The 14,017-nt window shown below is 39.7% G+C and overlaps 1 protein-coding gene across 9 annotated transcripts in view; it reads left to right on the forward strand.

The window, feature by feature from the left end:
• CLOCK (clock circadian regulator) overlaps positions 1-14,017 on the forward strand; it is a 159,205-nt gene that overhangs the window by 128,852 nt on the left and 16,336 nt on the right. For 8 of the 9 annotated variants that reach the window (XM_070396399.1, XM_070396391.1, XM_070396381.1 and 5 more), the window contains 3 exons: positions 838-938; positions 1,326-1,415; positions 4,678-4,830. In XM_070396399.1, the coding sequence (XP_070252500.1) occupies positions 838-938; positions 1,326-1,415; positions 4,678-4,830 (344 nt within the window). The remainder of the gene's footprint in view (positions 1-837; positions 939-1,325; positions 1,416-4,677; positions 4,831-14,017) is intronic. The other variant, XM_070396434.1, reaches the window with a different exon arrangement.

Here is a 14,017-nt window from a genome sequence, read left to right on the forward strand (position 1 = left end):
TTTACAGTTGTGAGTATGTGAAACACAGGTTTATTTTTGTATTATTTATTATTTTCCATATGAACAACTGTAAACCTACTTTTGCCCACTGCTGTATATACCACATTTTGTTTATCCATTCATCTGTAAATAGACATATAGCTTGTTTCAAATTCTTGGCTATTATGAATAATGTTGCAGTGAACATGGGAGTGCTAATATTTTTCAAGATCCTAATTTCAAGTATTTTTGATAAATACTCACAAATGGGATTGGTGGATCGTATATGGCAGTTCTGTTTTTAATTTTTTTGCGAAACCACCCTGTTTTCCAATTGCTGTACTGTTTTGTATCCCTACTAACAGTGTACAAGAATTCTAGTTACTTCACATTCTTGCAAACACTTGTCTATTTTGTGTTTTGTTTTTTTAATTAATAGCCATCCTGACTGGTGTGAGGTAATATCTTATTATGGTTTTGATTTGCATTTCTCTTATGATTGTGATGTTGAGCATTTTTTCATATACTGGTTGGTCTTTTGTATGTCTTCTTTAGAGAAATGTCTATTCAATTTCTTGGGCCATTTTTCAGTTGAATTCATTTTTTTATTATTGAGTTGTAGGAGTCATAATCATTATTATATTTGAAATTTTTCTATTTCAAACCTTTCTTTGTCCTTAAAAAAGGAGTAATTAAAAAGAATCATCTTATTGTTATAGATTTCACTTTTATTGAATAATTTAGAAAAGGAGCTCAAAAACCTTATTTTTATTCACTGAAGTATGTTTTAAGATTCATTTTTAAAAACTGTATTTTATAAAGTACTAATTCTCTTCTGTTTTTGTTGACTAATCTCAGCAACACCAACAAAGATCCCAACGGACACTAGCACTCCTCCCAGACAGCATTTACCAGCTCATGAAAAGATGGCACAAAGGAGGTCATCATTTAGTATTCAGGTAACTCTTTTGTTAATATTCTTCTGCATAAAGATTTATTAAAAGGGGAAAACAGTCATCCAAGTCTTTAGAAACTCATTGGTTCATTTTCCCATTCTATAAAGATTAAAATAGTTCATCTGAGTTTAAATACTAATGACTTCCAATTAAACCTAGTCAGCTTTTATTGAGAGCCCATGCAGGGTAATGTGGCAGATGCCTTGGAAGATAAAAACATGAGTAGGGAATAGGCATTTTCAATGTAGAGGGGAAGACATGCCTGTACTCTGCTAAAAAAGTGTGAGGCAAATTGTAATTCAGTTATAAAGATACCATGGTGGTATTTCTGGTGGAAATATTCATGTATGGGAATGATCATCACTCCAGTGTTTTCTATTTTGCTTCTAGTCGATAAATTCCCAGTCTGTTGGTCAATCATTAACACAGCCAGTGATGTCTCAAGCCACAAATTTACCAGTTCCACAAGGCATGTCCCAGGTATTTTTGTTTGTTTGTTTCAGTTGAGTGTTTTGAAATAATAAATTGTTTTTAAGTTAGTACAGATTTTAAAAATATTCTTACAGATGCAGTAATCTCAACTGTGGGCATTTAGAATATCTGGGGATATTTTTGATTGTCATTGTTTTGGGGGTACCACTGGCCCTTAGTTTAGTAAGCAAGGACCAGGGATGCTAATTATCTTTCAAGATTCATGACAGTTTTGTACAACAAAGAATTACCTGCTTAATATGCTATAACACCTCAATTGAGAAACACTGCAGACAGAAATGTGTTACAGATGAAATATAGCTGTTCATTTTGTTCTTCCTATGGATATTGGAAGAATCAAGTAATTTTCATGCATTCATTCATTTGTTCACAAATAGAACATTTATTGAATTTCTTGTATGTATCAGATATTGCAGGTGGTGATAGTACAAAATATGTAATATCTATACTAAAATGTTTTTTTACAATGACGAGAACTGCAGTTCAATACATAGGCTATATTCAGGATATATAGCCCGATAGGTGTGCACATTAGATGGATACAGTGCAGCCTGAGAAAGTGAAGGAAAACATTCTGGAAGAATTTTTGCTTAATCTGAGTCCTGAAGGAGGCCTAAATACAGAAGTTAACAAGACAAAGGAGAAGTATTACAAAAGTGACAAGAAATTGCTTTTTATTATAAATTGCCAGCGTGTCATTTATGATTCCGTACTCATTCAGTGCCTCAGACAAATTAAAAAAATTACTGACTAGTAGTAAAATAATCCAAAATTTTCTTACTGGTTTGTTTAGCATTAAATATACCTTCACTTAACAATGTCTTAATTTCAAATGATGATAGATAAAAACAGTATTTTTTTAAAAAATACCTTTGCTTTATATGGCATTTATTTATTTATTAATACTGATATACATATATTGACAATGCATTAAATTTCCTAAACGTCATAATTTTGACTTTTAACAATGTATGATCATGTAAGGTGTTTATAATAGCATTGTGTTATTAAATATTATATGCAGTTGTCACAGTTTTTAACATCGAGTCCTCAAATGCTTTTTATTCTGAAAGTTAACAATTTTTATGTAAAAATTTAGACATACTTCCAATATTAGTTCATTAATCTCAAGATACTAAATAAGCATTTAACATTTTAAAGGGATATGTTCATGAAGTAAGAATATCTGCTGTGTCAAAAATGTTAATAAGTGTTCAAATCTCATATGTTTTGTTCATAAAGATACTTTGCCTCTTAGTTCTATGATTTTATTTATTTTGTTTGTTTCTGTTTTCTTATTTGTACTTAATAGAAGTTCTGTAAGTGGTGCAATGTAATTATCCAAAGGTATAAATAAATTTACTTAGGATAAAATATATTTTTATATAACATTTTGAATAATATTTAAAAAAATAAAGGAATGAGAGAGTTGAGGTACTACATTTGTAGTATTTTCTAACACCATATGTAATCTAATATATGGTCTGGTTATTATCAACTTCAGAAGTTAAGGGTTTGTATACTTTGAAAAGTAATATTCTGTATCCTCAATGCAAACTTTTGAAGTTGACTAAAAGCTTTTGGGGGGCATTTCTCACTTTTAGATGCAGTTCACTCTTGGAAGACTATTTTAAGACTCAGACAGATTTCCAATAAAATAAAATTCTTCCTGCTCTTATACTGTATCCTGTGCTGAATATTCATGGAAAAAATTAAATGAGTGTAATTAAAATAATTTAAGTGTAGACTTAAGTAGTGAATCCCCAAATATGGCTCAATTTCAAGCAGTGGTAAATAAAAACTGCTTATCACTCAGGTAAACCATAGAGAAATAAGTAAGACTGAAAGCCCTGTTAATAGAATAACTTTTTTTCATTCATGTATGTATTCATTAATTCATAATTGCTTAGTCTTTAAAAGCTTATGTTTTGTACTTAACCCAAGAACACTTTCAGTTGAAAATATGAGAAAAATATTATGGTTGGTTATCTGTCAGATTTTGTAAGTTCCTAATGATGTGCACAAAGAGGATATTCTAGGGATGTCAGAATTTGATAAGAATAACTCTACATGCAGGCTACTTTTTCCATTGTTAAAGGGTAGAAATCAAATTAAGTAATTTGTTCTAACAAGTGATGGATCTACAGTATGATCTCAGGTTTTTTAACGTCACTGTGTACTTTTAATCAGTCAAGATGCATTCGGGAGTCAAAAAAATGAACAGGGGTATTATAAAACACTAGAGGCCCGGTCCACGGATTCGGCATAGACTGCGGGGATGGGGAAGAAACTGGCAGTCCAAAGCTGCCTGCTGCTCCTGCCTGCCACTCCTGCTCATCCCTGCCCCACTGCGCCTGCCGCCACCGCCGCTCGGTAGACTCGCTGCCACTCCGCTGCAGTCTCTGAGCTGCGGTGACCAGCCATGAGCCCTGTGTCTGGCTCCCGTCTGTCAGCTGACTGTGGGAGCCCACTGACCACCAAGGGGCAGCTCATGTTTTGAGCGTCTGCCCCCTGGTAGTCAGTGTGCATCATAGTGACCAGTCATTTGGTTGCTTAGGCTTTTATATATATAGGTTGTTAATTAGTAAGAGGGATTAACTACTAAATTCTTAAGACTACAGAGATAACAGATATAGAGAGCAACTCTAACCATAGTGAAAGGGAGAGTACCTAAGGAAGGAACAACTTGGAAGACTTCCTCAACCCCTCCCCTAAACTTCTCTTCTAGGCCAGGCTGAGACTCAAATCCCACTGGGGGAGATGTGTCTGTAGCCAATGGATGGTAGAGAAGTTCACTGAGGTGTCACAGACTAGGGCTAGAGAAAAGGAAGCCACCTGCTGGGGTACCAATAAAATTTGCTGGGAAGCTAACCACTTGGATCCTAGTGAGACTTGCTGGAGAACTACCTGCTAGGGTGGATGAGACCTAGTAGGAAGCTATCCACTGGCAGAAGAGCAAGAAGGAAGAACACCAGAACCAGAAAGATAAGCACCTCCCTTTGTAGTATCCTCCAGCACCATAAACTGGTGTCACTCAGTTTGTGCCTGCTGGCAAAGGAGAACTATTTGTAGAGTCCAGCTCCAGTATGACAAAGGCAAGCAAAGATGGATAAACTAGCTGATAGGCATCCTTTGATAACTGGCAAGACATTCTTAGCTCATGATATACTGCTTGCTTTTCTCATTGCACAATTATGAGAAATAAGTAATTCTAAAATACTTTATACTTTCTTCATTCATGATACTTCAGTTTCAGTTTTCAGCACAATTAGGAGCCATGCAGCATCTGAAAGACCAATTGGAACAACGGACACGAATGATAGAGGCGAATATTCATCGGCAGCAAGAAGAACTAAGAAAAATTCAAGAACAACTTCAAATGGTCCATGGTCAAGGGCTACAGGTAAGATATTACTATATTTGATTTTAACAAAGCATGCCAATCACATTTTAATTTTTTAGGGAAATAGACTATTTTTAATTAAAAATGACATGCAAGAGAAGCTTCTGGTCAAGATGGCAGAATAGGTAAATGCTGTATTCACCTCCTCCCATGACCACATCAAAATTACAACTAAATTCCAGAACAGCCATCATTGAAAACTACCTGAAGTCTAGCTGAACCGAAGTCCTATGACTAAGAATATATAGAAGAAGCCATGTTGAGATTGCTAGGAGGGGCAGATATGCGAAAGGGGCTGGTCCTACATCCATGTTTGGTGGTTGAGAATGTGCAGGGATATCTCAGTTGCAGAGATGCTCCTCAGGAGCAAGGGGTCCCAGCCTCATGCCAGGCTCCCCCAACCCAGGGTTTCACTGTTAGGAAGAGAAGTCCCCATAACTTCTGACTGAAAACCAGAACAAATTGTGGGTGAGTAAGAGAGCTGCTGGAGTCCCAGTCCTCCCTTTTACAGTGTCTGCGCACAGGGTGTTATTCCCTCTGAACTTCAGCACTGAGGCAGCAGCTCAAAAAATGCCAGGGACATACAGGGAGGAACTGAAATGTCTGGCTTTAGGTTAGGGTGAGGACTGGAGGGGCAGCTTTCTCCCAGACAGAAGGGCTGGCAAAAGCCATTGTTTGCTAAGCTCTCCCCCTGCAGGTGCAGGCACGCACTGTATCTTGAGCCTCCATCAATCTGGCTATCACTGTTCCCCCTGCCCTGGTGATTCCCTGAGACCCCTTCCACCCAAGCTTTTTCCAGTGGCTTTTCAATATAGACGGCCTGTCTTGGCTCTTGCTGCGGACTTTCCTAAAATCTCTCAAAGGTTCACAACCCCAAACAAGCAGCATCTGGTCTCAGCATGCCCCATACTTCTTCTTGCTAAGTAGCCACAAGCCCAGCACTAGTGGAAGCTGGCCTCAGTTAGCAGCTTAGCCTCTCGAGCCAAGCACTTCCAAACCCAGCACAAGTGGTAGTCATCTGCAGATCACTTTGTAGCTGATACCAAGCGGCCCTGGGAAGGAGATAGACAGCAGCTAACCTTGGCCTGCACCTACAAAGAGGCCCCAGAACCAACATACCTGGTGGCCACTTCAGTCTACACCAGAGCACCACCCAACCACCTCCACAAATAAGTCAAAGGGCAGACTCACCAGGTACCGGAGCCCTCCTAAAGCAGGTCCTGCACCATAGGGTCAGCTCCTGCATAACAGCTCCTCCACTGTAGTCATGGCCAGTCCTCACAGTCTATGAGCTTGAGGGTTAGTCCTGTCCACCAGCAATCAAGGCTCAACTATAACAGAAGGGCACACACAACCCACACATCTGGAGCACTTAGCGCAGGTGATCAGGGAGAGTGCACCATTGGGCCCCACAAACACCTACTACATAAGGCCCCTCTACCAAGACCAGGATACGTAGCAGCCCTACCTGATACCTAGAAGCAAACACAAGGAGGCAGCAGAAATGAGGAGACAAAAGAAATGACTCAAATGAAAGAACAGAACAAAGCTCTAGGAAAAGAACTAAACAAAATGGAGACAAGCAATCTACTAGGTGCAGAGTTTGAAACACTGGTTATAAAAATGCTCAAAGATCACAGAGAACTTCGACATAGAGACAGGAAATATAAAAATGGAGATAGAGCCCTGGATTGGTGGCTCAGTTGGTTGGAGTGTCGTCCCGTTTACCAAAAGGTTGCCAGTTTGATTCTTGATCAGGGCACTTACCTAGGTTGGAATTCGAACCCTAGTAGGGTCGTGTATAGGAGGCAACCGATCGATGCTTCTCTCTTACATCATCAATATTTCTCTCTCTCTCAAATTAATAAACATATCCTCCAGTGAGGGTTTTGTTTTTTTTTTTTATAAATGGGGATAGAAAACAAGACTGAAATGAAGAATACATTTGAGAGAATCAACAGATTACTAGTATATGAAGCAAAGGATCAAATCTGATTTGAAAGATAAGGTAGCAGAAGACATGCAACAAACAAAAAGAAAAAAGAATCCAAAAATATGAGGATAGTTTAAGGGGCTTCTGGGAGAACATCAAGTGTCCTAACATTTGCATCATAGGTGTATCTGAAGAAGAAGAAAGAGAGGAATTGAAAATTAATGAAGAAAATTTCCCTAACCTGATGAAGGAAATAGACATACAAGTCCAGGAAGTGCAGAGAGTTCAAAAAAATGAACTCAAAGATACCTACACCAAGACATATCATAATTAAAATGCCAAAGGTTAAAGCTGAAGAGAGAATCTTAAAAGTAGCAAGAGATAAGCATTTATCTAGAAGGGAGCTCCCATAAGATTATCAAATGATTTCTTAACAGAATCTTTGCAAGTGAGAAGGGGTTGGCACAAAATATGCAAAGTGATGAAAAAAACAAGGACCTACAACCACAATTACTATACCCAGCAAATTTATCATTTAGAATTAAAGCATAAAGAGCTTCTCGGACAAGAGAAAACTAAAGGAGTCTATGTTAAAACATAAAACCAGTACTACACATACACCATGACCAAGTGGGATTTTTACCGGGGATGCAAGACTGGTAAAATATCCACAAATCAATAAACGTGATACATCATATAAACAAATTGAGAGACAAAACCCACATAATCATATCAATGGATGCAGAAAAAGCATTCGACAAAATCCAACACCCTTTCTTAATAAATACTCTCAGCAAAGTGGTAACAGAGGGATCACACCTCAACATAATAAAAGCCTTATATGACAAACCTACAGCCAATATCATACTTGATGGGTAAAAACTAAAACCATTTCACCTAAGAACAGGAACAAGACAGGGATTTCCACTTTCACCACTCCTGTTCGACATAGCACGGAAGTGCTAGCCATAGCGATCAGACAAAAAGAAGAAATAAAAGGCATCCAAATTGGAAAAGAGGTAAAACTGTCATTCACAGATGACATATTGTACATAGAAAACCCTAAAGACTCCATCAAAAAATTATTAGACTTAAATGAATTTGGCAATGTAGCAGGATACAAAATTATCATCCAGAAATCAATGGCATTTTTATGCACCAATAATGAACTTACAGAAATAAAAAAAAAAAAATCCCATTTACCATTGCATCAAAAAAATTAAGATACCTGAGCATAAACTTAACTAAGGAGGTAAAAGTCCTGTACTTGGAAAACTACAGGATGTTGAAAAAAGAGAGGAAGATATAAACAAGTGGAAGAATATACCGTGTTCATTGATTGGTAGAATCAACATCATTAAAATGTCCATACTACCCAAAGCAATCTATAGCTTCAATGCAATCCCCATTAAAATACCAATGGCATTCCAGCAGATGATATTTCATACTTTTGCTGAAATGTTTAAGACTGACAAAAATAATAAGCAAAACTGTTGGTTGATACCTAGTTTGTTTTATTTATCTTATTTCCTCCACCTGATTTCATGAGTAAATGTTCATCTGAACATCATCTCTGGTTCTGTATTTTGGTTGTGACTGGTTTAAATATCAAAATGCCCACCCATTAGCATCCTCTCTTTGTATATTAATGATGGAGGTATACTTTCTTCAGCCATTTCAGGACTCATGAGAACTTGTCCTCTCCTCAGAATCTTTAGAGATGAACAGATAAGCATATGAGTTAGGAGGAAGAAACCTGTTTTTGTGTTGTGGCTGTTGTAAAAAATGGTGATTCTATATAATAAAAGCCTAATATCCTAAACATACCAACGGCATATTTCACAAACCTAGAACAAACTCTCCAAAAATTTATATGGAATTAAAAAAAAAAAAGACCCTGAATAGCCACAGCAATCCTGAGAAAAAAAGAACAAAGTTGGAGTGATCACATTACAGATATCAAGTTATATTACAAAGCCACTGTTCTCAAAACTGCATGGTACTGGCACAAGAACAGACATATAGACCAGTAGAGCAGAAAAGAGAACCAAAAGTCGACCCAAACCATTATGCTCAATTAATATTTGAGAAACCCTAGCCGGTTTGGCTCAGTGAATAGAGTGTCAGCCTGTGGACTGAAGGGTCCTGGGTTCGATTCCAGGTCAGGGCACATGCCTGGGTTGCGGGCTTGATCCCCAGTAGGGAATGTGCAGGAGGCAGCCGATCAATGATTCTTTCTCATCATTGATGTTTCTCTCCCTCTCCCTCCCTCTCTGAAATCCATAAAAATACATTTTTAATTTAAAAAAAATACATATATATATATTTGACAAAGAGGCAAGAGTATACAACGGAGTCAAGACAGTCTCTTCAATAAATGTTGGGAAAATTGGACAGATACATGCAAAAAAATGAAACTAGACCACATACTTACACCATATACAAAAACAAACTCAAAATGGATGAAGGACTTAAACATAAGATGGGAAACCATAAAAATCTACCACAAAAATCTTAGAATACATAGACAGGAAAATATCAGATTTAGCTCGTAGCAATATGTTCACTGACACATCTCCTAGAACAATAGAAATGAAGGAGAAAATAAACAAATGAAACTACATCAAAATAAAAGCTTCTGCACAGCAAAAGAACCCATCAACAAAACAACAAGAAAGCCCACTGCATGGGAGAACATATTTGCAAATGTTATCACCAATAAGGGTTTAATCTCCAAAGTTTATAGGGAACTCATACAACTTAACAAAAGAAAGACAATTAATCCAATCAAAAAATGGGTAAAGGACCTATATCGACACTTTTCGAAAGTGGACATACAGAAGGCCAACAGACATATGAAGAAATGTTCAAAGTCACAAATCAGCTGAGAGGTAAATCAAAACAACGATGAGCTACCATCTCACACTTGTCAGGATGGCTATCATTAACAAATCAACAAATGACAAGTGCTGGCGAGGATGTGGAGAAAAGGGAACCGTTGTACACTGTTGGTAGGAATGCAGACTGGTGCAGCCACTGTGGAAAACAGTATGGAGTTTTCCTAAAAAAATTTAAAATGGAACTCCCATTTGACCCAGTAATCCCACTTCTAGGAATATATCCCAAGAAGACAGAAATACCAATCATAAAGGACATATGCACACCTATGACAAAAGGCATTCCACCACCCCTTCTATTGGGCAGGGGATTTGGATGTTAAAAACAACTTATTTTGAGAGAAAAAAAATGGCGGAGGCTTAGACGGACGTGTTGGTCCTTCGTCCCGGAGCAGATAGGGGCGAGCAGCTGAAACGGGTAACAACCAGCCCGATCAAGCTGGGGAGGTTCAGCTGAGAGACAGTCTGCAGCCAGGAAAGACAGAGAACTCCTGAAAAATGCGGATGGTTAGAGATTGAGGCTGAAACTTCCCCCTGGGCGCCAGCGCAGCGGCGAGACCACGCCATCTTGGGAAGCGGTTACCTACCGGCATCCAGAGATCGGCTACTAACCCAGCGGCTACTAACCCGGAGGCGGCGACTTGCGGGCGGCGCGACTGCGGGAGCCCAGAGGAGGCCTGCGCCCCTCCACGGAGGGGCGGACACTCCTGGGCGGCCAGCAGAGGCACAGCGACCACGCCATCTTGGGAAACAGAGCTGCTTGAGACTAGGATCCTGGCCTCAGCACCACCCAGTCTGATCTCAGACGCATACCAGGACCCTGCAGCCACTGGGGACAGAGACCTGTGACCACAGCTACAGACCTGCAGACACGGAAAGTTCGGAGATCCCTGCTGCAGATCCGTGAGTAGCAGAGCCCATCCCCCCTTCCCCCAGGATCGCGGGCAGTGCCAGAGTAACTAACTGATAGACCTACCCCTTGCCGGGGCCTCAGCGCTGCAGAAACTTTGGCCTGAAAGTGCGCGAGCACCTTAGAACTGATCCTATGCGCACTTCGGGCTTCAGAGCCCTGGGCTGGGAGCAAAAACGCGCACAGCACCAGGAACTAATCCTGTGCGCACTGCTGGCATCACAGCCCTGGGCTGGGAGCAAAAACGCGCACAGCACCAGGAACTAATCCTGTGCGCACTGCTGGCATCACAGCCCTGGGCTGGGAGCAATCGCGCGAACGGGAGTTTGTCCGCCTAGCACAGGCCCAGAAACCCCGTTTCTCAGGGCAGGAGGCAGCACCAAGCACCAGTGACTTGACTGTGTTTCTTATCACCTGCGCCTGAGATCCTGATTTCCTGTGCATTCATACTAAGAGCCAGTGAATCCAATTCCTGGTGCAAGGGCACACAGGGACCCTGATTCTCAAGGTGAGGTTGCGCGAAGCAACAGAGACTCTGATACTGAACTCTTGGGGAACTCTGACTCCTGGCGCAAGCTAGGGGGCTCTGCTCTGGTGCTAAACACGCGTCAGGGGGGCCTCTATTTCATCACAGTGCAGGCAGGGTCCCTAATTCTAAGGGCACGCGCGAGGCCACATTGAGTGTTGGCAACACTGACACAGAGCGAGCCTGGTTCCCACCAACCAACAACAACCACACATCTTAGTGTCAGAGCTCTTCAGTGACACTAGGGTGGTGGGAGCCTCCCACTGCGCACGGCCCAGGCCCACGCAACTCGACCTTTGAACCATCAGGAGATAATCAGAATGAAGAGACGACACAATACCCAGAGGAAAGACAATGAAGAATCACCAAGAAAGGAAATTAATGAAGCTGAAGCGTGCAACATGACAGAAAAAGAATTCAGAATGATGGTTGTACAATTCATTCACCGGATGGATGAGAAAATCAACAACCTATGCAAGAATCAGGAAGAAATGAAAAGTGATATAGCTACAATCAAAAACACCATGGAAAGTTTCAACAGCAGACTAGAAGAAGCAGAAGACCGAATTAGTGAGTTAGAAGATAAGGCAGAGAAACAAGCTCAATCTGAACAGCAACTGGAGAAAAGAATTAAAAAACAGGAGGAGAGCCTAAGGGAGCTTCAGGACAACATGAAACGAAGTAACATACGCATAATAGGGCTGCAAGAAGGACAAGAAGAGCAGCAAGGATTAGAAAATCTATTTGAAGAAATAATGACAGAAAACTTCCCAGATATGGGGAAGAAAAAAGTTACACAAATACAGAGAGTCCCAGGCAAGATGAACCCCAAAAGACCGACACCAAGACACGTCATAATAACGATGGCAAATGTACAAGACAGAGAGAATCTTAAAGGCTGCAAGAGAGAAACAGAGAGTTACCTACAAAGGGTCCCCCATCAGATTATCAAACGATTTCTCAACAGAAACACATCAGGCCAGAAAAGAATGGACGGAAATCTACAAAGTGATGCAAAGCAAAGGACTGAATCCAAGAATACTCTATCCAGCAAGGCTATCATTCAAAATTGAAGGGGAAATAAGAAGCTTCACAGACAAAAAAAGGCTAAGGGAGTTCATCACCACCAAGCCAGCAATGCAAGAAATGCTAAAGGGACTGGTGTAAAAAGAAGAAATAAAAAGCCCAGAAAGAAAGCAGCCACAAAAAAATAGAAATGGCTACAAACAAGTACCTTTCAATAATAACTTTAAATGTAAATGGACTAAATGGTCCAATCAAAAGATATCGAGTGGCTGAATGGATAAAAAAACATGACCCATACATTTGCTGTCTACAAGAGACCCACCTCATTAGAAGGGACTCACACAGACTGAAAGTGAAGGGATGGAAAAATATCTTTCAGGCAAATGGAAATGAAAAAAAAGCTGGGGTAGCAATACTTATATCCGACAAAATAGACCTCAAAGTGAAGGCCATAACCAGAGATAAGGAAGGCCACTTCATAATACTAAAGGGATCAATACAACAAGAGGATATAACCCTGATAAACATATATGCACCCAATGCAGGAGCACCCACATACATAAGAAAACTCCTGGAAGGTATCAGGGGAGAGATCGACAACAATACAATCATAGTAGGGGACTTTAATACACCACTAACATCACTGGATAAATCCGCTAGACAAAAACTCAGCAAAGAAACAGCAATCCTAAATGACTCACTAGATCAGATGGACTTAATTGACATCTTCAGAACACTTCACCCCACAGCTGCGGAATATACATTCCTCTCAGGTGCTCATGGGACATATTCAAAAATAGACCACATATTGGGTCACAAGCAAAGTCTCCACAAATTCAAGAAGATTGAAATCATAAAAAGCATCTTCTCAGACCACGATGGCATAATGTTAGAAATAAACCACAATAAAAACAACCCAAAATACTCAAACACTTGGAAGCTGAATAGCATGTTATTAAATATTGATTGGGTTACCGATGACATCAAAGAAGAAATTAAAAACATCCTGGACACTAATGACAATGAAAACACAACAATCCAAAACCTCTGGGACACAATGAAAGCAGTCCTGAGAGGGAAGTTTATAGCTCTACAGGCCTACCTCAAAAAACAAGAAAAAATGGTAGTTAATCATCTAACTCTACAACTCAAAGAATTAGAAAGAGAGCAACAAGAAAAGCCCAGAGTGAGCAGAAGGAAGGAGATAATAAAGATTAGAGCAGAAATCAATGAAATAGAGACCAAAAAAACAATACAGAAAATCAATGAAACCAAGAGCTGGTTCTTTGAAAGGATAAACAAGATTGACAAACCCCTAAGCAGGCTCACCAAGAAGCAAAGAGAGAGGTCCCAAATAAACCAAATCAGAAATGATAGAGGTGAAATAACAACAGACCCCAAAGAAATACAAATGATTGTTAAACAATACTACGGACAACTCTACTCCAACAAACTAGACAACCTGGAGGAAATGGACAAATTCCTAGAAAAATACAACATTCCAAAACTCAATCAGGAAGAATCTAAAAATCTCAATAGGCCAATAACGATGGAAGAAATTGAAGCAGTCATCAAAAAGCTTCCAGCAAACAAAAGCCCAGGACCAGACGGCTTCTCAGGGGAGTTTTACCAAACTTTTAAGGAAGAACTGAAACCTATCCTCCTCAGATTACTACAAAAAGTCCAAGAGGATGGAACACTTCCAAACACATTTTATGAAGCTAGCATCACCCTAATACCAAAACCAGGTAAAGACAACACAATGAAAGAGAATTACAGGCCAATATCCCTCATGAACATAGATGCCAAAATCCTCAACAAAATCTTAGCAAATCGGATCCAGCAGTACATCAGAAGGATCATACACCATGACCAAGTAGGATTTATCCCAGGGA

Source organism: Myotis yumanensis, unplaced genomic scaffold (assembly GCF_028538775.1).
Source record: "Myotis yumanensis isolate MYYU_CA2020_CCGP unplaced genomic scaffold, mMyoYum1.0.hap1 SCAF_1, whole genome shotgun sequence".
Lineage (NCBI taxonomy): Eukaryota > Metazoa > Chordata > Mammalia > Chiroptera > Vespertilionidae > Myotis > Myotis yumanensis.